Here is a 26,615-nt window from a genome sequence, read left to right as displayed (position 1 = left end):
AAAAGTAAGTGCTATTGAAAAAAGCAATGGTAGAACAGGGTTTGAAGGAGTTCAGAGTGCTGGGGTAGTAATGGGTAGATAGAATAGTTTCAATATTTAATGTGGTGATCTGGTTAACCCTCATTGAAGAGGCAGCATTTGAGCAGATTTGAAGGAAGAGTATTAACCAAGCATATGTTTGAAGGGAATGGCTGGCACAAAGGTCTGTGGAAGGGCTTAGCAATAAGGACTGTAAGGGACTGTATGAAAAAGTCATCAGAGTTAAAAGCACCAGCTGACAGGAGCTTTGGTAGGCCCTTGTAAGAATCTTAGCTTTGAATTAAATGGGAAACCATACTAAGTTTCTCAGTAGAGGTATGTCAGTATCTGACAGATTTTAAAGGGTCAGTCTAAATTCTATGAAAAGAATAGATTTGAAGAAGGAATAAAAAGGTAAGACTAGGCAGACTTGTTAAGAAGCTAGTAAAATAATCCAGACTTGAACCAGAGTAGAAAAAGTAGAAAAGTTAAGAAATGATCAAATTTTGGAAATATTTTTAAGTAAAAACAAGTGTGATTTTGTGGTGGATTGAATGTAGGATGTGAAGAGTCAAGGATGCTGCCAAGGTTTTTCGCCTAAGCATTTTGAAAGATGAGGATCGCCATTGGTTGGGATGGGGAATTGAACTTGTTATGTTTGAGGTATTAAGACCTCAAGTTTTATGTAGACCCCTGTATAGGGAGTTGAATGTGTCAATTATAACAATCACTGATGCAAAAGAAATTCAAAGTTTAATAAAAGAAAAGACTAAAAGGTTATTCAGAGTCTTACTGAGGACCTATACCTAGGGAAATAGCCATCATATTTCTCTGGGTGATAGACCAGCCCCCTTCATAAGTTTGGTCTCAATTTATATACAATTTGTGCAGATAGGCTACATGCGCAGAAAGAATACACGCTCTCTAATAGACAAAGGAGGCATTTGGTTAATTTCTAACATTTTTCAGTTAACAAGAAAAGAGGTTGGTTCTAACATCCTTGGTTAATGATAAAGGAGGAATGCTGTGTTTGGCTTCAAAGCAACCCCCTAATCTACAGAGCTAGACACTGCATGGGAAGAGGTAAGGACCAAGACCATTACATCTCTTATCCTAAAAATGCCCCTGCTTATGTAAGGGTCAAGCTGTGACCTTAGGCATTTATCCAGGTTCTTTCTTACAGCAATGCACAAATATGACAGGCAGTCGACTTGATATGGGGAGTGCCCTGGGTGTTCTTGTGGCATGGCACCTTACAATAAAACTTTTTGTTAAAAAAAAAAAAAAGTATACATAAGGAGGAATATTCTATTTAGCAATTTCCCCCCCTTCCTTTGGGGTCAGAGAAGCAAAGGAGTTAAAAGCCATGTTAGAACAGAGGACTCAAGGATATGCTGGTCAACTAATAGGATTATACATTAAGGATGTAATTTTGATTCAGAAGAATTGCTGACACTAGAGATTTTTACTATGAAGAACTGCTCCCTTAGATCCAATGGATGATGTGAATGCATTTATAACCCTGAGTGAAGACTTGATGAGAATGTCTTCTGTTTGACTGGTGTTTGTATGGAATCAGGTTACTGTAGAATGTGAAAAAATGGTTTTGCTCCAGTTTCCAAGCAAAAGAAAAAGCATTGTCCTAATTGAATTTGTTTTGACATTCTTGCTGCCCCACACAGGTCAAGTTGCAAGATGGAACAAAAGAGTAAAGCTAGAGGGTAATATGAAGTCTTGACCAAAATGCTGTAAATGTTAGGAATGGTGTTCTTACTAGTGTATGAAACCTTTAAATAAAGAATGTTATTAGAGATATGCATTCATCTCCATATTAAAAAGGCCATGTTGGAAATAAAATGTCATGGAGTTTAGAAAAGATGAGGATTAAGATAGCCTGAAAATTAGTCTTTTGATTGCTGTAAGAATTTAACTACAGCTCCTATTACTTTATGCAGAGGCACTTTTCTTTAGATCATTTGAGGATAGACTGCTTAAAATGATATGGTCTGTAGATACTGGAATAAGGGAACTAGCTACGATTATAATCGAACGCTAACATAATAACTTTTTTTTAGTATTTTTGTATGCCATACACTATTCTTAGTGATGTATATAACTCATTTAAGTATAACTTCAGTGTATTCTAATGACTTGCAGACTCAAAGTAACCAGGAATTTTTTTCCTCTTGGAAAGTGTATCAAGGTAATTTTTTTATGCTTTAAAATAAATCTGAAATACTAGCAATAATGCAAGCCAATGTGGCCTCTGTTTAAAATCAATTTAAAAAATCTGAATACTGTTTTGAAGACTCCAAAATAACATTTGAACTTTCAATATTGTGGCTGATCAAAAATAGCTATGTGTATCCTTTTCCTTTTGAAAAGCAGTTTATTTTTTAGTTTTAACCCATCGATATAACTACTGATAGAGTAAGGTAATTTTAAAAATCATTTTACAGTGATATGTTGCCTTTTATGCTGTTCAAATCAATAATCCAAATGGTGATTATTAGCCTATAACATCCATTTTGGCAGTGCGTACTTTGTATAGGTACATTCTGTTTCTGCAGAGAACTGCTTAAAGAGTGTGGTATTTTGTTTTTCTAATCTATGTTCAAATCTGTGAACTGAGGAGGTGGTGCTCATCTGCAGTTCTGAATAGACTACTTATCCATCACTATATATGACAACTTGTTCTGTAAGTCTTAGGGAGGCAATGAAATTGCTATTTTCAAAGTGATTATGTTTTATGCATGTTAGACTTGTAAATGAATTTTCCAGATAGATCTTCCCATTTTATTTTTTCCCTACCCTCAGTCTTTTAAAATGTACACCTAATCCCCATATAAAGATTCAATATCCAAAAAGAACTCTAGAAAACTAGGTAATGCAAGGGTATCTCTGTGAGTGAATGCCTGGGCTTGGAAGTCTCATTGTTCTTCAACTGTGGTTGCTGGCACAGATGGAGAGCGGAGACTACTGCCTGCTAAAGCTGGTGCTGAGAAGAGCCTGTGGCTGCTCTTCAGAGGTTAATACAAGGAAAACCTCTTGATTTGCTAGAGGAGTCTGGGAGGAGAGCAGATGGCCACAAGAAGGGCCCTCCAGCTTACTCAGCTGCTCTGAGAAGCTTAGGGTGACCTCTCTGATACAAACAAACCAAGTAGCTCTCAGGGTAATGGAGCAGCATCATTTGTATTCCTGAATAACAATACTTCTCCTCACTTTGCAATCTCTCACACCCTCACCCAGTGTGTGGGCGCCATCTGCTTCTTGTGAACTTATGTAGACACTGGCCCTGGCCAGTTAGGATTACTATTGAGTGATATCTCTGGGAGATGTGTTCTTTACAAATTATTTTCACATGAGTCTTATAGGCATATGAATGTTATTATATCTATTTGCCTAAGTAAGAAACTAGGGCAAATAGATACTCAGGGATACTGAAATAAGAACTCAAGCATCCTGATTCCTGAGTTCTTTATATCATAGTATGAGCTCTTTATCATAGAACCATTCCAGTGCTCTCTTTAGGGTTGTAGTTATCCAACTTTTGAATAAGGCTTTCTAGAAAGGATATCAGTTATTTTGAGGGTGTCACTTTGACTATTTTAAATTTTCATGTGACTACTGTTTTGCTAAGTGACAAAAAGGAGAAAGAGTGGCTGCTAGCATACGGCTGTGGCCTTCCAGAAGACTGGAATTTAAGTGAGAATGTCTAATTTACACTATGCAGTTTCATCAAAACTAAATTTATTCAATAGGAAAGCATTCTGGTTTAAAGGAGTTATATAGTTTATATCTGTGTGAGTTTGTGTATACATCCTTAAACTGACTACAAGAAAAATTACTCTTTTTGTAAACCACAGTCGTCCTTTCCTCTCCCATTGGCTGAATCTACATTCATTTTCATGCATTAGCACCTGCCCAGGGGCCTGGTGAATCAAAAGAGCAATGAGCAAAGTGGTTTTAATTGCCCAAGCTTTCCTAGAGCCTTTCTTGCACTCAGAAACACAAAAGACTGAATGGTATCAGAGGACTGTACTGAGAAGTGTTTTCCTTCAGAACTCTCAGCAGATGATTCACTCACTGTGCTGAGACATTGTCTTGTACAGATGAGTTCATGAGTCCATCTTTATTCCAATTGTGAGAGCATCACCAAGCACTTGTCAGTTTTAGTTGCCTTGAACAACTGCCCAGGAAACTAGGCAAACACCAGAGTTTACTGACTTGTCATTAATGCAGTACTCCATCTTTGCAGAATTGTACTTGCTAATTACCCTTATAAAGTTTTGTATGCATAATTTAAACTGCAAAGTCATATTTTATGTGGGGTAGTGATAAAGAGTATAGACTGGAGCCAGACTACCTGTACTCAAATTCCAACTCTTTTGCAGTTTGTGTGATTTGTTTTTGTTTTTATAAAGATTTATTTATTTATGTATATAAGAACTGGGGTACAAGCCAGAGGTGTAGGGGTGAAAGGATTCATCAGAGACAGAGTGGGGAACAGAACAGGCAGATCAACTGAAATACACTGCTGAGGGGAGCAGCGGGCGAGACAGGAGAGGTCTGCTGTGCCATGTGGGTAGCTCCCTGGCCGGGTATCAAACTCATGCTGCAGTGGCTGTGGATAGTTCATAGGATGCATATTAACCCTTGGCGCCACCAGGGAGGCCCAGTTTGTGTGATCTTAAACAAGTTCCTTTATGTCTTAGAGTTCCTTTATGTCTTAGAGCCTGGACTTTCTGATCTGAAAAAGGGAAATAACAAGTGAACCTATCTTGCAGTGTCATTGTAAGGATTTAGTTAATACGTGGAAATTATTTAGAACACCCAATAATTGTTAGCTAATAAAACTATTGGTATTTGTATTCTTTTAATTGAGGTCACATTGGTTTACAATATTGTATATGAATTAGGAAAATAGGTTTACACCTCTCCAGATGTATGTTATTTTATCACACCACACCTTCCACCACCCACTGTTGGGTGCCCTCTTCTCATTTATCTCCCCTTCCCTTCTAGTAGCCTCAGTTCTGCAGTCATATTGTTAAGGTTTGTTTTGGTTTAGTTGTTTAGTTGTCTGTTCCTTTATTTCTCTATATTCCATATATGAATAAAATCATCTAGTACTTGTCTTTCTCCTGACTTATTTCACCTAGCATAATCCCCTCTAGTTCCATCCATGTTGTCATAAATGCCAAGATTCCCCACCTCCTTTATAGCTGAGTGGTACTCCATTGTGTGTATGTACTACATCTTCATATCTAGCCATCTGTTGTTACAAACATGGATTGTGTCTATAACAGCTATTGAAAATAGTGTTGCAATGAACATAGGAATGCATATATTCCTTCAAATTAGTGTTTTTGTATTCTTTGGATAAATACCAAGAAGTGGAATTGATGGGTTATGTATCTATTTTTAATATTTTGAGGAACTTCCATGTTGTTTTCCATAGAGGCTGGACCAGTCTACATTCCCACCAACAGTATGCAAGGATTTCTTTTTCTCTATACTCCTGCCAACATATGTTGTTTCTGTTTTCTTGATAAAGACCTTTCTTTTTTTTTTTTTTCAAGATTTATTTATTTATGCATACTAGAACTGGGGAACAGGCCAGAGGTACAGGGTTGGGGGGGAGGATTCACCAGAGACAGAGTGGGGAACAGAACAAGCAGACTGACTGAAATACACTGCTGAGGGAGCAGCAGGCGAGACAGTCGAGGTCTGCTGCGCCATGTGGGTTACCCTCTGGCCGGTTGAGGATCGAACTCATGCTGCAGAGGCTACAGATTGCTTCATAGTACAGTGCTTAACCCCTTGGGCCACCCGGGGGGACCATAAAAACCTTTCTTAATGGAGTGAAGTAGTGAAGTGGTTTCTCATTATGGTTTTGATTTGCATTTCCCTGATGATAAGTGATGATGGGCATTTTTTCATGTGCCTGTTGGCCATCTCTTTGTCTTCTTTGGAGAAGTGTCTATTTAGCTCTTCTCCCATTTTTTGATTGGGTTATGTGCTTTCTTTTTATATGTGTTCTTTGTATAACAGGGATATTAGCTTCTTGTGGAATGTGCAAATATTCTTTCCCATTTGGTAGGATATCTATTAATTTAATTTAATTTTAAAGATTTATTTATGCATACAAGAGCTGGGGTACAGGCCTGAGGTGTGGGGGGCAAGAGGATTCACCAGAGACAGAGTGGGGAACAGAACAGGCAGACTGACTGAAATACATTGCTGAGGGGAGCAGCGGAAGAGTCAGGAGAGGTCTGATGTGCCATGTGGGTCTCCTCTCTGGCCGGGGATTGAACTTGTGCTGCAGTGGCTGCAGATAGCTTCATAGGTTGCCTCTTAACCCCTTGCGCCACTAGGGAGGTCCATATCTATTAATTTTAATGATAGTTTTTTTTTTTTACTGTGCAGAAACTTTTTAGTCTTATATACACCATTTATTTTCTTTTTATACCTTATTTCATTTATTATACTTTTATTCTCTTTGTTGGAGACTTCCCAAAAGGCATGCGTAAAGCCAATGTGGAGTGTTTTCTTTATGTTTTCTTTTATATCTTTTATGGTTTCTGGTCTTACATCTAAGTTTTTAATCCATTTTGAATTAACTTTTGTGTGTAGTGTGAAAGTGGTCGGTTTCATGTTTCTGCATGTGTCTATCCAGTTTTCCCAGCACTATTTGTTGAAGGGATTTTCCTTTCTCCATTGTATATTTATGGCTCCTTTGTTATAGATTAACTGTGCATATAATTGTAAGTTTATTTCTGGACTTTTAATTCTATTCCACTGGTCTGTGTATCTATTCCTATTCTAATACCATACTGTTTTTATTACTAAAACCTGGTAGTATAGTTTGAGGTCTAGGAATGTGATACCACCATTCCTTTCCTTTTTTGTCAAGATTGCTTTAGCTATTAAATTTCAAAAATCTTTTCCCTGTTTCTTTGAAGAATTCTCTTGAAACTTTGATAGGGATTGCTTTGGATTGATATATTGCTTTGGGTAAGATGGAAATTTTAAAAAGTCAGTTCTTCCAATCCGTGCATGTCTTCCTTTTGTCTTCTGTGTATTTTAGCAGTGTCTTAGTTTTCATTGAGTAGATCTTTTACCTCCTTTATACATTTACTCTTAGGTATTTAATACTTTTTGATTCTACAGTAAATGGGATTTTTTCCTTGATTTCTTTTTCTCTCCTACTCTGTTGTTTGCATATAGGAATGTAGCAGACTTACATATTGATTTTATTGCCTGCCAATTTACTATAATGATTTAATGTTTCTAATTAGTTTTATTTAGTGACATCTTTAGGGTTTCTGTTTCTAATGTCATCTACAAGTAGTTATAGTTTTCCAATTTGGATTCCTTTTTTATCTTTTTCTTCCCTGATTGCTCTAGCTGGGACAGCCAGTGCTCTGTTGACTATCAGTGGTGAGGATGGACATCTTTATCATGTACCTGATCTTAAACATTTTAGTTTCTCACCATTGAGTATGATGCTAACTATGGGTTTGGCATATAAGGCCTTTATTATGTTTCTTCCATCTCCATTTTACTAAAATTTTTAAATCATAAATGTATACTGAATTTTGTCAAGTGCCTTCTCTGCATCTATTGATATAATCATATAATTTTTCCCTTTGATTTTTTTTGATATGGTGAAATACATTGATTGATTTGTATATATTGAACCATCCTTCATCCCTGGAATAAATCCCACTTTGGTTGTGATGTATTATTGTAATCCTTTTAATCTGTTGTTGAATTTGGCTTGCTAAGATTTTGTTGAGGATTTTTGCATTGGTACTTATCAGAGGTACTGGTTTACAGTTTCTTTTTTATGAAGTCCTTGTGTGCTTTTGGTATCAGATTAATGTTGGCCTCAGAAATTGTGTTTGGAAGCATTCCCTCTTCCTCAGTTTGAGAAGACTAGGTATTAGTTCTTCTTTGACGATTTGGTAGAACTCACTAGGGAGATTATCTGGTCCAGGGCTTTTGTTTCTAGCGAGATTAATGGTTGATTAATGTTTCAATTTTCTAACTCATAATTGATCTCTTCAGGTTTTCTGTAAGTCTTGGAAAATTGTATGCATCTAAGAAATTGTCCATTTCTTCCAAGTAATTTCATTGGTATAAAGATGCTCTTACAATCTCCTTTTTCTGAGATATCTTTTATAATTTCTCTTTCATTTCTTATTCTGCTTATTAGTTTTCTTTCTTAGTGAGTTTAAGGGGGTTGTGTATTTTGTTTAAAAGAACTAGCTTTCATTTTCATTAATCATGTGATCTGTCTTTTTACTTCTGTTTTGTTTATTTATATTCTAATTTTTGTTATTAGCTTCCTTCTACTGGCTTTTGATTTCATTCATCTGTTTTTAATAACTTGAGGACATTTGAATATTTGATAAATATGATGCTCACACAATATATACATTTTCTCTTTGTATTTTGGGGAAATGTGGATGATCACCACAAAGGTGGTATTTAGGAAAACTTTGTCTATAAAGTGGTTGCTTTTCTCAATGAGCTCTAAGCAATTTTTGTGTCACTTTTTTTGTTAGCACCCTGTGTATCCCAGGCACTGAGCTGACCACTTTCCTTTATTTTACAGATGAGGGTATTAATAGTCAGAGAAGGTAAGTCAAAATTTAAATAAAAAAATAAAGCCACCCTAATGAAATAACAGATTGAAGCAATGGTCATCGATAACTATTAAAACAGGTGAATAGTTCCCAAGGAACTTTATAATGTATGGATCGGGCTAATAATACCTTACCCACTAATCAGTCCTAACAGCACATAAAAAAGACCACTGAGCATTATGTGTCTCCTGATGTGAAGTATAAGAAGTATGCAACACTACCTGCAAGGTAATTGTACCAGAAAACCTGAATCTAATCAAGTCTCTCTGGAGCTGACTATTATTTTTCAGTAAATAATTGACCTCTAGGTGTTTGCTTAAATCAGCAAATTATTGATGGACATGTTTATGGCAGTTATGTTTGCACTACATTCAGCCTATTCTCAGGAGGTATTAGACTTCTAAAAAATGTTACTACGTTGCAGTAAGGCAAGGAATACCAATATTTGAAACTCTTTGTTTACATTCTAAGATATATGAAGGGAAGAAGGCATTCCAGCAAGGACACTTTCACAGAGCTTCCTGCCCTTCAAATGGGCTTTAAGCCTGGATCATGAGCTATAACCAGTGTCAATAGAGTTGAGGGAGTCCTAAGATTTACCCAGCTCAAATGAACATGTTCCCAACAGCATAATGGGCCATAAGCATTAACTTTTGAAAAACATTTTGCAGAAAGTTTCTCAGTTGTTTTAACGGTGACCTACTGTGCAGACAGGTGGTGGACTCCTTGATTGGTAGTTGACATCTTGTCTTTAATTCCAGATTAACCCAGAAGGATTAAAACCATTGCCAATGCTATGAAAACTGAAATTTTAGAATTGCAATAAACCTGAAAGTTATTTTCTAGTAATGTTTTAATTGTTTTTTTATAGTTTATAAAGTTAAATGTGTTATTGCCACAACACAATATTATACAGAGAAAGTGTAGTGCAGTAGTTAAGAATATGGGCTTTTGAGACAAACTGTCTGGAAGTGAATCTTGGATTTGCCATTTACTATTACAGTGACCTTTAGCAAATTATGTTTTCTCATACATAAATTCAGAATAGTAATAGTAATAAGTTAGGTTTTCCAGATAAGCAGAATCACTAGATGATGGATGGATGGATGGATGATGGGCAGATAAATCATGATTTTTATATATGATTTATTTCAAGGATTGACCTACATGATTATGGGAGCTGGCAAGTCTGAAATCTGTAAGACAAACCAGCAAGCTAGAAATTTTTGGTCAGGATCTGAAGTCATGAAGCAGAATTTCTTCTTCCTCAGAGAAACCTCAGTTTTGCTGGTAAGGTCTTCATCTGATTGGATGAGACCCACCCACATTATTGAGGATAATTTCCTTTAGTTAAAAACATTAACTGATTGTAGATGCTAACCACATCACAAAGTACCTCCACAGCAACACCTAGATTAGTGTTAGATTTAATAACTGGACTCTGTACCCTCATCAAATTGACATAGAAGTTATTACATTCACTATCAAATTCATAGAGTTGTGACTATTAAATGAGTTAAAATACTAAAGCAGAGTACATAAAGTTCTTAAAACAGAGCCTAAAACATAGGAGACACTCATAAAGGTTAGCTATTATTTTATTCTCTTTAAATCCCCAAAATACCCTGGTTCTAGGAAAGATAATATTAATAATATGTTGATTATTAATTAGGATATTAATATTTCAACTAATATTAAAATCTCAACTTTCACCCACACTATAGAATTTATTTTTTTAAGATACATTTATTTATGATTACAAGAACTAGGGTGCAGGCCAGAGGCATGGGAGGTGAGAGGATTCACCAGAGACAGCGGGGAACAGAACAGGCAGATAAAGTACACTGCTGAGGGGATCAGCGGGCAAGTCAGGAGAGGTCTGCTGCGCCATGTGGCTAGCTCTCTGACTGAAGATCGAACTCGCACTGCAGAAGCTGCGGACAGCTTCACAGAGCTGTGCTCAACCTCTTGCACCACCTGGGAGGCCCCACACTATAGAATTTAGATGGAATACTACTAGGCAAAGAACTCCATTTTGATGAAGAAGACACTAAGTGAAAGTATTTCCAAGGTAAGACTAACAGGCTAAGTAAGAGAGCTTTACTGTATAATATCACATTATGGGGGATTCAGTGATAGTCACTATATCATAATATACCTATGTTAGAATGAACTGTGGAAGTCATCTAGACCAGCTGCTCATATTTTTTTAATTGAGGTATATCTAACATGTATGTAATAGTTTCAGAAATACAACCTAATGGCATTATATGTGTATACACAGTGAGATGATCACCACAATAAATCTAGTTAGTAGACATCATCATAAAAAAGTTGCAAATTAATTTTTTTTTGGTAATGCGGACTTTTAAGATTTACTCTGGCAATTTTCAAATGTATACTACAGTATTTACTAATTTTAATCACCATGCTACATATTACATCCCTATGATATTTTCCAGGCTAGTATTACTCTGACACCAAAACCAGATGAGTAAGACAAGATGAATATCACAAAAAGGGAAAATTACAGGCCAGTATCCCTGATGAATATAGATGTAAAAATTGTCAACAAAATATTAGCAAACTAACTTGAGTAACACATTAAAAGTATCATATATCATGATCAAGTAGAATTTATTCCAGGGATGCAAGGATGCTTAACATGATATACCACATTAATAATATGAAGATCAAAATCATGATCAGCTCAATAGGTGCATTTAACAAAACTCTTGTCTTAAAAACATGGAAGCTGTAATTCAATCTTTCTTTCATACCACTACCAGAGTGATTTTATTTTTATAGTGATGCCCAGTACAGCCTGCCCTCATGGAACTTACATCTTAAAAAGATACTCATTGATGGCGGTTTTTGGCCTAAATGTAATCATGTTCTTACTCATGCTGGAAGAAATGAGAGAAATGGACTCAGAAATTGCTGTGGGACAAGTGCAGAAATATTTTTACATCCCTTTTAGATTCAGAGGCTTGGAAACTAAGCTCTTCACATGTTGCCATCACTGTCTTATTCTTTGGGATCTCTTTTCATCAGAACTTTAGTCATTTTTTAAGAATGTACTAAATACTACTAAGTGGCCTGAGAGAAATTAAGAATCTGCTTTCTTAGCACCTGGTTTTCAGCTACGCTGAAACTTGGTCATTGGGAAGGTTGTCTTAATTCCCTTGTCATGGAGGCTCCATTAACAATAACTACGTATACACATGAATAATAAATCTTTAGGACTTTTTACAGTTGTACAAAACACTTTTGAGAGCTAGGCAGGGCAAGTATTATTATCCCCACTTTACTGAGGGGGATGTTCATGCTCAGGGTTGTAAAATGAGTGGCCCAACCTACATAGTAAATAGGAAATCTTGGCTGCCTAATTTTGGTGCAGTGCGTTCTCTGCTATATAACTCTACTGGCCATGTGAATGGATATAGATTTGGGAAGGAGCTCCTTCTCAATCCTGTGGTTTTCCTTAGATTTAAAGTGAAAGCATACTTAGTCGAATGTAACTTTTTTACTTTGCTCTAAACAATATGTTTTAAGTCTGCAGCTATGTTTAGTTTGAGAAAAAAAAAAACCTCTGTGACATTTAGAATATATATCTAGACTCTGTGGATTTAGAAAATTAAATTTTATTATTTTCTTGCTCTGGAAATTAATCTTCATTGTTTCAGAAATGTACACCTTTCTTTGATTTGGACCTGAATGTGAAAATCAAATGTGGTGTTAATTTTGCCAGGTTTTATGAATATGCTTGTAAATTTCGGTCTTTCTTAAACCATAATTATTTGAAACTTGAACTTCGGGAAGTTTTCTCTGCATTTTTTAATTCTTCCAGGTCACAATGATAACTCTTAAGACTTACGTATGCACCATTTATTATTTGGCAAGTATTTCTCCAACAGATATAAGACTATTTAAAATTGATTCTCTATTCATAGTGTACAATGCAGTTAAACTGGAAAATCTCAAATTATCCCCTCCTTTGTTCCTGTCTCTACTATACTACTTGGCATATCATATTGTAATTATTTGCATATGTGTCTGCAATTCTTTAGCTGCACTTGCTAGCTGAGGAGCCTTGGGCAAATTATTTAGCCTTTATAAGCCTCAGTTTACACACCTTTAAAATAAAATATAATGCTAACTTCATAAGGCTTTTGTGATAAATTATTAAAAATACCCAATACAGTTCTTCAATATAGTGGTTATTTAACAAATATTTGATGTTCCTTTGTTAGCATCCTTAGGCCTAGCAATCTTTTTTTTTTTTAATTTTTTTTTAAAGATTTTATTTATTTATACAAGAACTGGGGTATAGGCCAGATGTATGGGAGGGTGAGAGGATTCACCAGAGACAGAGCAGGGAACAGAACAGGCAGACTGATGAAATACACTGCTGAGGGGAGCAGCAGGCAAAACAGGAGAGGTCTGCCGCACCATATGGTTTCTCCCCTGCCCGCCAGGATTGAACCCGCGCTGCAGAGGCTGTGGACAGCTTCACAGTGAGGCGCTCAACCGCCTGTGCCACCAGGGAGGCCCAGGCCTAGCAATCTTATGCTTAAGATCTTCTTAAACTTGTTTGAGTAATTGAATGATTAGCTGAATATATATTGTTGTGAAAGGAGAAGAATTATATTTAAAGAATAAAAAAGATTTCTAGCATGAATTTGCTATTGATTTTAGTTTTTCCTATTTAGTTGTAACTTAAAAATCTATGCTCGGGCCTCCCCTGGTGGCGCAGCAGTTGAGCGCTGGGCTGCGAAGCTACCCGCAGCCTCTGCAGTGCCGATTTGCTCCCCAGCCGCTGGCAAGGGTCCCACATGGTGCACAGACCTCTCCTGTCCTGCCCGCTGCTCCGCTCAGCAGTGTACTTTGTCGGTCTGCCTGTTCTGTTCCCTGCTCTGGCTCTGGTGAATTCTTTCACCCTCCCACGCTTCTGACTGTACCCAGTGCTTGTATAAATAAATAATTTTAAAAAATCTTTTAAAAAAAATCTATGCTCTACATTGCGAAATTATTGGTGATAGGTGCTAGTGGTAGAGGTGTAACACTGCATAGTCTTAATGCACCAAGCTCTGCTTTCCCTTCCTTAAGGTTTCTTGAATTAAGGTATCCCACACAGTCATCATTTTGCAACTGTTTTGAGGGAGAAATGTCCTTATCTTCTTCCTACCTGCCCTTCCTCATGGTGTTTTGGTTTCTCTTTCATTTATAACACTCACCTTCCACTAAATTGTACTGATATTATTTGTACAGTTGTGTTTGCCCACCACAGAGAACTAAAAATGTACTAGAGGCTCTTAACTATTTAGTGCTCCTTACTATTTTTGAGACTATCATGAAAGCTACAAACTGTTCCCCCAGAAAAATGTACATGTGTCCAAACAAAGGTTTTCATATTAGTTCAGGAGGTTCAGACTCCAGAGTAATAAGTTAAAAAAAAAAAAAGAATAATACCTGAATTTCATTGACCTTCATGACTATGGCAGAGGCTACCATGTATACAGGAGATATTTAGAATATAGTCTTTGAATTGATTCATCGAAATGCAAAGTGAAAATCTCAAAGTTTCTTACTACAGAATCTCTAAACACTGTCTTTGTTTCCTTAGGCTTCCATCTCAGTGGCACTGTAACTGAGCCGGCCACTACTTCTGAACCAGCGGTGACTTACAAAGTTGCAATCAGTTTTGACCGATGCAAAATCACTTCAGTGACATGTGGCTGTGGGAACAAGGACATATTCTACTGTGCTCATGTGGTAGCACTCTCACTCTACAGGATCCGTAAACCAGACCAAGTCAAATTGCGTCTTCCTATCTCAGAAACCCTATTCCAGATGAATAGGGACCAACTGCAAAAGTTTATTCAGTATTTAATCACCGCCCACCACACAGAAGTTCTTCCTACTGCACAGAAATTGGCAGATGAGATTTTATCCTCCAACTCGGAAATCAACCAAGTAAATGGTAATTCAACATTTTTGTTGCTAAAAATCTGCTTTGTTGCTTTATCACATGTTCAGAGGTTGAGGAATTTTTGCAGTTGTAATCATTTAACCTTAGTCAGTTCATTCTATCCTAACAACTCTGTGTGTGACTCTTAGTTTCCTAAAGTAATACGATTGTCTACCTCATAAGGTTCTGCTAAAAAAGGATAAAGAATGTTAGAGTTATATATTAATCTAGTTTATGGATTTTATTTGTCCATTTAATCCCTATCCCCAGGAGCTTGAATATTCACTAGTGAGATAAAGCATAAAATAATTTGTGTCGTTTAGTGAAATGAGGTGATTAGAAAATTCTCTTAACGTTTTGGGATTCCACATAGCATCAGAGTTAATTCTAAAGAGTAGCTGTTAGCTTTGTGTTTGTGGGCTATATAATGGGGCGGGGAGACAGTGGATGGAGGGAAAGGTGCATGGAGGGAAAGAGGGGAAAATACTGTGTTCACTCATTCATTTAACAAGTATATATTAAATACCTATCACGTGCAGGCAATAATGCTGATTGTTGAGGACATAAAACAGTCATGGTTCCTGCCTTCAAATAGCTTATAATCTAGTGGGAAAGAGAGCTAAGTGCAATAAGTGCTTGATTTTATAATGAAGCCAGGTTGTAGAGTCTTAATCATTGAAAAATATTGAAGGATTTTGAGAAAAGGAGCTATATGGGCCAGTTTTTCATTTTGCTTAATAGGGTCTACTATGTTATAGGCATTGATCATGCAAGGGACTTTATATTTGTTAATTCACTTAGTTTTCAAAACTACCCTGTTAGGTAGGTGCTGTAACCATTTCTATTTTATAAGTAAATAAATTATTTGTAACCCGGCTGAATTGACTTCTGAACTCAAGTTTTTTTTAATGCTTTCTTATACTATCTATTTTTAGAAGATAAGTTTGGTTACTAGTGTGAAAGAGACAATGCAACCAGGTGAATGGTCTATATAATGTAATCCATGTGCCAGAGGTCCTGCCTTTCCCAGTTAAGTAGTAGCACGAAGCAGGACTTGCAAACACCTTACCATTGCTTAGAAATAAAAACAAGCAAGACAGGCTTTTAGGAACTCTCACTAAGTAGAAGAAATAATCTTCTGTTGCTTTATATGCAGAATTGTGGTGTTTGTATAATAACTGAGCTCTTTCTGTTTGAGTGATAATGTTAAAGAATAGCTTGCTCGCTTGACTTTTCTTGAACTGACCACCTTGGTTCAGGATCTGTATTGCATGTCTCTTTTTGTACTATTATTGTCACCAAAGCAAACTCTTCCCTCTTTACTACTGTACTGAAACAACCTTTATCCTTCATTACACCTAACATCATATTATTTATCTGAAATTAGGCTGAAATTGCCACATTGACTTGAGATGTTATTATCAGTTCTCCCCAGGAACAACTATAATTCTACCTGAGGTTTATCCCACACTTTCTACCCCAGGTTCCATAGTATTCCACAAGGCCTTTCCTAATCTATTTCTAACAATCATTGCTAATATAGATAATGATACTGGAAATGGGAGTGGGGTGGGGAATGGAGATATCTTAGAGGTGACATAGACTGGATTCAACATCCAGGTGTGTAAGATGGGTAGGGAGTGAAGAAAATCAAGATGAGAGAAAACCGAACTGTAGAATGTCTAGCTAGGATGGCATTGGTGGATTTGGTGATAATGTTTCCACCATAAGGGGAGGAATAAAATTTAGGAGGAAGATGAGTGCAATTAAAATTTGAGGTGCTTCCAGAACATTTAAATAAAGATTTCTGATATAGTTTACCATATAAATCTGCAACAAGACCAAAAGTCAGAATTTTGGAATTACTAGTATAGAGATGATGTTTGAAGTCATATTTGTTTCTGCTGAATTGTTAAACACTTAGAACATCTTCCTACTCTTCAAAACCTACTCCTGGAAAGGAAATACCTCATAATATTAATTAATGGTAATCTATGACTGGTGACATTATAGGTGGATTTTTATTTTATGTTTTAGTGCATTTTCTACCATACGCAAGTGTTATTTTTATAGCACACATAAAAATATATATAAATGGGATTTCAGAATGAAAGAAAAATTGGTTCCACAGACTTAATAGTCCCCTTAATATAGGTCTCATTGTTACAGCCTCAGTGCTAACTTTGAGCCTCAACCCACAAGATGGTTTGTTTTATAATTACAGGCATACTTATCTTATTGTGCTCTGTTTTATTGCACTTCACAGATAGATTTTTACAAGACCTTCCACCAGCATAAAGATTATGACTCACTGAAGATTGGAATGATGGTTAGCATTTTTTAACAATAAAGTATTTTTTGGTTAAGGTATGCATATTTTTAAGACACAGTGTTATTGCACATTTAATTGTGTAAACATAGTTTTTATATGCACTGGAAAACAAACAAACAAAAATTATGTCCTTCACTTTATTGCAATATTTGCTTTCTTGTGGTGGTCTATAACCAAACCTGAAATATCTCTTAGCATGCCTATATTTATAAAATACATTCATTGTACTTTATCTTTACTTCTTACCACATCTTTTATTTTGCTGTGGAATATTTCACATTCCAAGTGTCACTTATATTGACTGGGTACACTTTACCACTACTGAGAGTAATTAGTTTCATACTTGCCCCTTGTAATGAAAAGACTAAAATGTTCTAACAAGTGAATATATATAGGGACATTTTAACCAAAGGATTTTTTTTTTAAGATTTTGCCTGGGAGTTAGTAAGGGGCAACTGGAGAGGCTGGCTGTGAATTCCAAGCCAAGTTTATCTAGTTAAAATTATCTGTGCTCTTGTGCATTCATTCATAAATGCTGTATCCTCCTCTATTATCTGACCTTTAATTTTGGCATTTCCTATAGATTAATCTTAAGCTTTATCCTCCTCTTTTTCTCTGTCTGATCTCTATAGACAATCTCAACTACGTCCTTTAAATATCTTCTATGTACTATGACTTAGAGATTTATTTCCTTAGCACAGATCTTTTGAGCTCCAGACTAAATCCAGTAGACTATTCCATGTCACAGAAACAGCCAATGATCAATATGTATAAATGTGAATTTATCTTCTGTCCCAAACTTACTCAAGAAATAGCACCACCATCTAGCTACTGGATCATCTAGAAACCTTGTGGTATCCCTAACCCCTTTTTCTTTCTTTCTTTCTTTTTTTTTTTTTAAGATTTATTTATTCATTTATTATTTATTTATTTATTTATTTATTTATTTATTTATTTATTTATACAAGCACTGGGTACAGTCAGAAGCGCGGGAGGGTGCGAGAATTCACCAGAGCCAGAGCGGGGAGCAGAGCAGGCAGAAGGACCGAAGTACGCTGCTGAGGGGAGCAGCGGGCGGCAGGAGAGGTCTGCGCGCCATGTGGGACCCTCCTCTGGTGGCCGGGGAGCAGCCGGGGATCGAACCGGCGCCGCGGAGGCTGCGGGCAGCTTCAAAACCCAGCGCTCAACCGCTGCGCCACCGGGGAGGCCCTCTTTCTTTCTTTTTTTAAGGATTTATTTATGCATACAAGAACTGGGGTACAGGCCAGAGGCATGGGAGGATCCACCAGAGAGAGTGGGCAACAGAACAGGCAGATTGACCTAAATACACTGCTGAGGGGAGCAGTGGGTGAGTCAGGAGAGGTCTGCTGCACCATGTGGGTTGCTCCCTGGCCGGGGATCGAACTCGTGCTGCATTGGCTGTGGCTTGCTTCATAGGTTGCATCTTAACCCCTTGCACCACCAGGGAGGGCCCCCTTTTCTTTCTTATAATCCACATGTATTCCATTGCAAGATCTGTTCATAGTATCTCCTAGGTATATTTTGTCATTTTGCACTTCTCTCTGTTGACACTCTCATCATCCTAAATTAAACCACTATAATCTCCCACCTAGATTGCTACCATAGCCCTCTATCTGATCTTTCCATGTCCACTGCTGTTCTCTTCTGTTCCATTCTGCACATAGTCACCCAAAGAAACTTCTATAACTGCAAATTTTGTCATATTACTACTTCTTGCTTAAAATCCATCAACAGCTTCCTCTTGCTCTTAGAATAAAATCCAAAATCAGATGGCCTGCAAAACTTTGCATGATCAGGCTTTTGCCTGTTTTCACATGATATACCTATCCTTTCCCCCTTGTTATAGATGTACTTAACTACTGCAATAGTTGAAGACTGCATGCTTTTTTTTTTTTTTTTTAAACAAATAATACAGACAGTATTTCCTCCATTCTCTGCCAGGCTAATTCCTATTCATTCCTCAGGTGTCCACCTTAATGTTACTTTCTCAGAAAAAAACTTATTTGATTTGTCTTTTCACACAGTTACATACAAGTGTGATTTTTTTGCTTATTGTCCCTTTCCCCAACTTGTCTATCAGTTCTTCAAGGATAGAAGCTATATATCTGTTTTGTTTACCACTGTATTTCCAGTATTTGGCACAGGTTCTGGCATTTAGTAGGCTTTTAATAGACATTGGTTGAATAAATGAAAATGTCTTAGAAAACCATCTTTGGGGGGCCTCTTACCAATTCATGCTCACTCAGATGAACTTGATTCCTTCATAGTCATACTTATTCCTTGTGATTTGTTACCTGAGTGTCCCAAATATTGACTATATTCCCTTTTTGCTGCAGCTATCCATTTTGGTAGCTCAGTTTCTCATCCCCTGGGTTCACTGTAGACCAACAAACATTTACATAATGTACCTTCCTTTCTTTCATAGTAAACAAACAAATTATCTTCTAGTTTTACATGAAATTTTACTATTAGTAATGCTCAAGGCTTTGCCTTATGCTAACCTGACCCCAGCAGTTTTTCTATAGTCTGCACACTTGGCATTTATCACCTGTGCCTAATTTTCTTCCACTGTTGGAGCCAGTACCACTACCTGAGTCCTAAAGATTCTCCAGTTTTCTCCACAGCACTTCAAACACTTAGAGGGTTATCACTGCACACTATCAACCAGTCAGTTAAGGCTGACTCCCCAGGGGAGAATGGGTCTGCTCCTTACTTTGTCCTGAATGAACCACCTCTGCCCTTTGCTCTTGGAACATCATAGCTGTTCTTTACTTATCCCCATCCTTAGCAACAAGGTACTCAGAGGCCTAGTCCTTGATTTATTCCTAGTTTATCTCAGTTGTTTCTGTAGAACTTTTTTGAAAACTAAGATCATTAGAGGTGAGATTCTATAGTCTGCATTTTTAATACAAACCCAAAGTGATTATTCTGTATATTAACATTTGAGAATCCCCACACTGGTAAGAACTCTATTATCCACACTGTGGAGAAAATGCATTATTCTGACTAAACCTATATTCTCAGTAGTAATATAGACCAAGAAAGGTGGTGGCTCTTTTCAGCCATACCATCCAGCTTACTTCATGTATGGGCCTGAAACCAACTGGTGGATCACAACAACATGAGGCTACATAGTAAATATAACCTTAGTGTAATGGTTAGTTGTTAACATAGTAAAAAAACACAGACTTTGGAGAGAGACCAGCATAGATTCTGGCTCATATCTATTATGTTACACTATACTTTAGGTTTTTTCATTTTATTTTTGTTTTTTAAGATTTATTCATTTTTATACAAGAGCTGGGGTACAGGCCAGACGTGCGGAGGGTGAGAGGACTCACCAGAGACAGAGCGGGGAGCAGAACAGGCAGATGACCGAAATATACTGCTGAGGGGAGCAGCAGGTGCGACAGGAGAGGTCTGCCACACCATGTGGGAATCTCCCTGGCCGGCCAGGAATCAAACCCACGCGCAGAGGCTGCGGACAGTTTCACAGCGCTGCACTCTACCCGCTGCGCCACCGGGGAGGCCCGGTTTTTTCATTTTTAAATTAAGATAATACTGTTACCTCATAGCATTGTTATGAGAGTTCTTTGGAATTCACTCAACAGTATTTTTTGTGCCAGGCACTGATCTACACTTTAAAAATATGTCAACAAATAAACAGTTTATCCTCTCAAGGAGCATACATTCCAGAGAGGATATGTATAAAAAGTATTTAGACTCTGGTATGTATGAAGCACTCAATAAATGTTTGTTATTATCAAATATTTAAGGACAAGGCATATATCTGTTTGGCTTTGCCACTTTCAGTATACAAAAGAAGTATAGGGTATATTATTTGCCTACCTGGAACATAAATCTAAATGGCCAATGAGACATATATTTGTTCATTCTATAAATATTAACTCAGTGCTATACTAATCCAGGCACTGTAATGTACAAAAATGAATCCTTGCTCTTTAACAAATTTCAACTTAGGTGAGACTATATGAGAAATGCATAATTCCAATATAAACAAAATGTGTCAGGTTTTTAAGAGATAATAAAATGTTATGAAGAGTGCTACTGCCTTTATGTGCATGTGAGCATAAGATGAACATACTTTTGAAAGGTGGAAATGAGATATATGGCTAATTCAACGAGGGGATAATAAAGAACACCTCCTGCCAAGTGAACTAAGCAGTACATGAACCTTGGCAGTGTTAGCCTCTCTATGGTTTCCATTCTTCACTGGGGCCCTGACTCTAGAACTGAGGTGATGTTAACAATGAGAAGTGTTGATTCTTGGCCAAAGAACAGATTAGGGGGGAGGGAGAAAAATGAAAGGGAAATATATAAGTAAAGTTATAAGAAAATGTGGTTTGCTTCTGGGAACACTAAGTTTCCAATTGCAGCATAAAACAAATTTAGGGAAGACATGACTAGAAGTAAAAGATAGAGCTAGAACAAATTTGAATGCCAAATTAAGGCATTTGGACTTTATTAGGAATAGTGCATCACAAGGAACTGTAGTGATGGATCATGGGTGCTATGGTGGTTGGAGAACTACAGGGATTATAGCCGAGGGGAGAAATCAAATACTGCCCAAAGTTAACAACAATGCAAGAAAATAAATATAAAATTAAATTTAAAAAAGAATAGTGTATCACTGAAGACCTCTGAGCAGGGAAGTGATATGATCAGAACTGTGTTTAGAATAATACATTTGAAGAAAAGTGGCGTATAGTAGGTATCATTAATTGGGATATCATATATGTTAACTAGCATTTGTGGAATAAGTGAATGTGTGAAACCACCCCCCCATTCCCTGGAGAATAAGATGCACCTAATAAGCTTGGCAGATGAGGAGCTTTCTTTGCAAACCTGGGTTTCATTTAAGCAGGGCTTTCATATAGGGAGACAAGAAGAAAAGCAGACTAACTGATTAAACTGACATGAATTCATATGCCTATTGCATGACCACACCTGTAGAGAGTTGACTTAGAGTTTCTTGTCACGTAGAGGCAGGTTTCTGAAAACTTATCACAGGACTGTGAGAAAGTGAGAGAAGTTGTTTCCGTTTTCATTCAACAGACATTTCCTGGGTGCCTGTCACAGTACCAAGACTGTGCTATAGGTGAGCGGGGAACTCACAGGCTATAAGGAAGAGGAAAGTGTAAATAACTAAAAGTGTGTTTTAAGTGGTGTCAAGTTGAAATAAAAGATATTTTGAGTATAAATTTATAAAATTATATCACCCTACATGCAACTCTGCCTTTGCATTAGGGTGCAAGTGTCTAGAAATTTAGAGGTATTGACTCTGAGAAGCTACCACTTTGTAGTGAACTTTAAAAACAATTTTTAATTTTCTTTTTATTTTAAAATAGTTCTTGTACTTTAAAGCTTACTTGAACCTCAAAGAAAGGCAAAAGGGAGAAACAAATAAATGTCACTCTCCTAGGGGGAAAAATTCATCACCATTTTCACATTTGTATATTTCCTTCTTGGCTTTTTCCCCTTAGGATAGTATTTGTAGACCCTGGAATAGAATACAGTGGAGATATTAAGTGAACTTGAAAGTAGCATTAGATCTCTTACATTTATTTAGGACCATAACTCATAAAGCTAAGGTTCAGGCAGGCAATTCATTTTTTTAATATACTCACACAGTGCCCCTTCTGCTGAATGTGTAACATATGAACTCAGGGGATTCATTTCACCTTTCCCATTCCCTGTAGGTGCCCCAGACCCCACAGCTGGGGCCAGCATTGATGATGAGAACTGTTGGCATTTGGATGAAGAACAGGTGAAAGAACAAGTGAAGCTTTTTCTATCTCAGGGTGGTTACTATGGCTCTGGAAAGCAACTCAATTCAATGTTTGCCAAGGTAAGAAAGATGTGAAAAGGCCTTTTTTTTTTTTTTTAACTTTCTTAATTTGGGCTTACCACATTTCTGGCTTCACATATTGCAGCTGGCTCACTTGACCTAGCTGTACTGAATGCTTGAAAACTAATGGGAGGGGCTGATCAGAGCAGACCTGAGCAGGCTGCATCCAGGTAGTTCTTCCTTCTGTTCCACTCTCCATAAATGAGTTCTGTTCCACTCTCCATAAATGAGTTCTGTTCCACTCTCCATAAATAAGTTAGAGCTTTGCTGAGGGGTTATAGTAATGAAGTGCTCTGTACTTTAGACCCAAGGCTACCTGATGACTCTTTGAAGAAACTTGGTATTTTGGAACTGGGGATTTTTACATTATGCTTTCTTTTATTGATTTTTTTTTTGTTAGCACCTTTAGAGATTAATCACCATAAATTCACCCATTTAAATTGTACAATTCACTAGTTTTTAGGATATTCACAGGTATGTGCTACCATCACCATAGTCAACTTTAGAACATTTTCATCACTTTAAAAAGTTAGCCTGTATCGTTAATGTAGTCTTTTGTGACTAGTTCTTTCACTTAGCATAATATTTTCAAGAGTCGTCTGTGTTGTAGCATGTGCAGTATTTCATTCCTTTTTGTGACTGAATAATACTCTATTATATGGAATACCCCACACTTTATCCATTTGTCTATTGATTGACATTGGATTGTGTCCACCTTTTGACTGTTATAAATAATGCTGCTACAAGCATTCTTTTTTTTTTTAAGATTTATTTATTTATGCATATAAGAACTGGGGTGGGGCCTCCCTGGTGGTGCAGGTGGTTGAGTGCCCACACTGTGAAGCTGTCTGCAGCCTCTGCAGCGCAGGTTTGATCCTGGCCAAATGAGGAGAAACCCACATGGTGCAGCAGACCTCTCTTGTCTCACCCGCTGCTCCCCTCAGCAGTGTGTAGTTAGTCTGCCTGTTCTGTTCCCCACTCTGTCTCTGGTGAATCCTCCTACCCTCCCGCACATCTGGCTTATACCCCAGTTCTTGTATAAATAATCTTTCAAAAAAAAAAAAAACCCCAAAGAACTGGGGTGTAGGCCAGAGCTGCCAGGGGTGAGAGGATTTACCAGAGAGAGTGGGGAGCAGAACAGGCAGATGTTCTGGAATACACTGGTGAGGGGAGCAGTGGGCGAGACAGGAGAGGTCTGCTTTACCATGTGGGTTAGTTCCCTGGCTGGCTGAGGGTCAAACTCATGCAGCAGTGGCTGCTGATAGCTTAATAGCGCTGTCTTTTACCCCTGCGCCACGAGGGAGGCCCTGCTACAAGCATTCTTTTACAAGTTTCTGTGTGAATCTGTTTCCTTTTTCTCTAGGAAAAGAATTGATGGGTCATATGGTAACTCTATGTTTAACTGTTGGGGAACTGCTATCCTGATTTCCAAAGTGACTATATCATTTAAATTCCCACCAACAGTATAAGCTTCCGACTTCCCTATATCCTTGCCAATACTTGTTGTTATGTGACTTTCTTTCTAGCCATCCTAGTGGGTGTGAAGTGGTATCTCATTGTGTACATCAGGCTTTCTTGATACATGCAGAGAAATTACTTACAGAATAAGAGGCCTCCTATTTGGCTCTTTGGATATGTTGTGTTTAGATACTTCATTTTCTCCTCCCCTTCTTCCCCTTCCTTCTCCTACTTTCTTATCATGTGCAGTCATCAAACCCCTGCCCCCTCTTATGTGTCAGGTTCGAGAGATGCTGCGAATGAGAGATTCCAATGGAGCCAGGATGCTGACACTAATAACTGAGCAGTTTATGGCCGACCCACGACTCACACTCTGGAGGCAGCAAGGAACAAGCATGACAGATAAGTGCAGGCAGCTCTGGGATGAGCTAGGTAAGTCCCCATATCTCAGAGAAGTACTATGTCTGTCCCACCAGCTCAACCCCTGGCAACAGTGTTAGTGAACACTTGCCATCAGTGATTACATGGATGGTGCTAAGTGAACTTTAGCTCAGTGGTAAAAGATTTAGGTTCTATAGAGTCCACACTGAATAATTCTGAACTCACTTATATTGTTTCCTTAGTATTGTACTTTACAACTGACACCAGCACTCTGTTCAGATGTTACCACATAAAAACCTTTGCTGAGAGGGCCTCCCCGGTGGCACAGCGGTTGAGCGCTGGGTTGCGAAGCTGCCAGCAGCCTCTGCAGCGCCGGTTCGATCCCCGGCTGCTCCCCAGCCACCGGAGGAGGGTCCCACATGGCGCGCAGACCTCTCCTGCCGCCCACTGCTCCCCTCAGCAGTGTACTTCGGTCCTTCTGCCTGCTCTGCTCCCCGCTCTGGCTCTGGTGAATTCTCTCACCCTCCCGCGCTTCTGACTGTACCCAGTGCATGTATAAACAAAACAAACAAATGAATAAATAAATAAATAAATAAATAAATAAATAAATAAATAAAACATGCCTCTATTAAAAAAAAAAAAACAAAAACAAAAAAACCTTTGCTGAGAGAAAACGTATTCCCTTGGCTTCTGTTGCATAGCATTAGCTTGTCTCTCCAAACACAGAGTTCTCAACTTACAATGGTTTGAGTTACAACTTTTCAGCTTTACTTTGGTGTGAAAGTAATATGAAATCTGAAGAAACTGTACTTCAAATTTTGAATTAGAGCATTCTGTTTTTCACTTTCAGTATAGTATTCAATAAGTTACATGAGATATTCAATACTTTATTATAAAATAGGCTTCCTACTAGATGATTTTGCCTAACTAAGTCTTCTGAACTTTTAAGGTAAGCTAGCCTGTGATGTTCATAAATTAGTTATATTAAATGCATTTTTGACTTATGATATCTTCAACTTAAAATGAATTTGTCAGGATATAACCCCATTGTAAGTCAGAGAACATTAGTACTTAACCTCAGTTTTCCCACTTTCCCGGGTCTGCTCTTTATCACTCCTAGACAGACCTCTTAGACATTGGGCAGTTTCCTAAACATGGACCTTGGCCTATTTTTCTTCCTCCATACTCCGTTGAGAGCAGTTTTTTAATATCATGGTATTTAATAGCCCTGGTGACCTCAGTCTCATCTTCTTTCTACTTATCTGAGTTTCATCTTATATTTGCAACTGCCCAGTGACCATTTCTACTAAAAAAATCACCCGGTCACTTCAAGTGACATATTTTAAAAGTTCAAATAAAGCTTCTCCATACTTCAGCCACCCCAGAAAGCAACAGTAAACATCCCACTCATACAAAACAGCATAAGAAAAAGCTAAAGCTTAGGATATTAGTGAGTTCTTCTAGACCGAAACCCCTGAGGCAAATGTTTTATTTTTATAGTCTCGAAGACTGAAAGCCTTGGGGAAAGAGGCTTGGAACTGTACTTAGTTACTTCAGGGCCAGTAGGTGTGAAGCTTGGGTTTAGGTGCTGAGGTTTTTTTATATCACCGGCTTTTGAGCTCTCACTGATAATGAATAACTACATTATTGAGTGTTATGTGCCAGTCTCAGTGTTTAAGATTGTGCTCAGATAGATTTTCATAACAACTTTTTCTGTCAAAATCTAAAAAGTATCTGCTCCCACAAAAGGCCAATCCTTACATATTTATTTTCTCTGGGTACTATGCCATCTCTTTTTCTCAAGACTTTTGCTCCTGAGATTATCTCCTTTGTCTGGCTACATTAATTTCTCCCTCCACATTGGATCAATCCAATCATAATGCAAGTATGCTCCAATATCTTCAACCTCAA

At 37.6% G+C, this 26,615-nt stretch overlaps 1 protein-coding gene across 1 annotated transcript in view; it reads left to right on the top strand.

Annotated features, from left to right (window-relative positions):
• The window catches only part of ZSWIM5 (zinc finger SWIM-type containing 5), a 130,719-nt gene that overhangs the window by 65,787 nt on the left and 38,317 nt on the right, over window positions 1-26,615 (top strand). Inside the window, exons 2-4 of the mRNA XM_037498539.2 lie at window positions 14,299-14,655; window positions 22,717-22,865; window positions 24,605-24,755. Of these exons, the coding sequence (XP_037354436.1) occupies window positions 14,299-14,655; window positions 22,717-22,865; window positions 24,605-24,755 (657 nt within the window). The remainder of the gene's footprint in view (window positions 1-14,298; window positions 14,656-22,716; window positions 22,866-24,604; window positions 24,756-26,615) is intronic.

This window comes from Talpa occidentalis, unplaced genomic scaffold (genome assembly GCF_014898055.3).
Source record: "Talpa occidentalis isolate TD23 unplaced genomic scaffold, MPIMG_talOcc4v2.1 talOcc4.9, whole genome shotgun sequence".
NCBI classification, from domain to species: domain Eukaryota; kingdom Metazoa; phylum Chordata; class Mammalia; order Eulipotyphla; family Talpidae; genus Talpa; species Talpa occidentalis.
The sequence above is the reverse complement of the archived record's forward strand: the minus strand, read 5'-3'. Positions and strand labels throughout refer to the sequence as shown.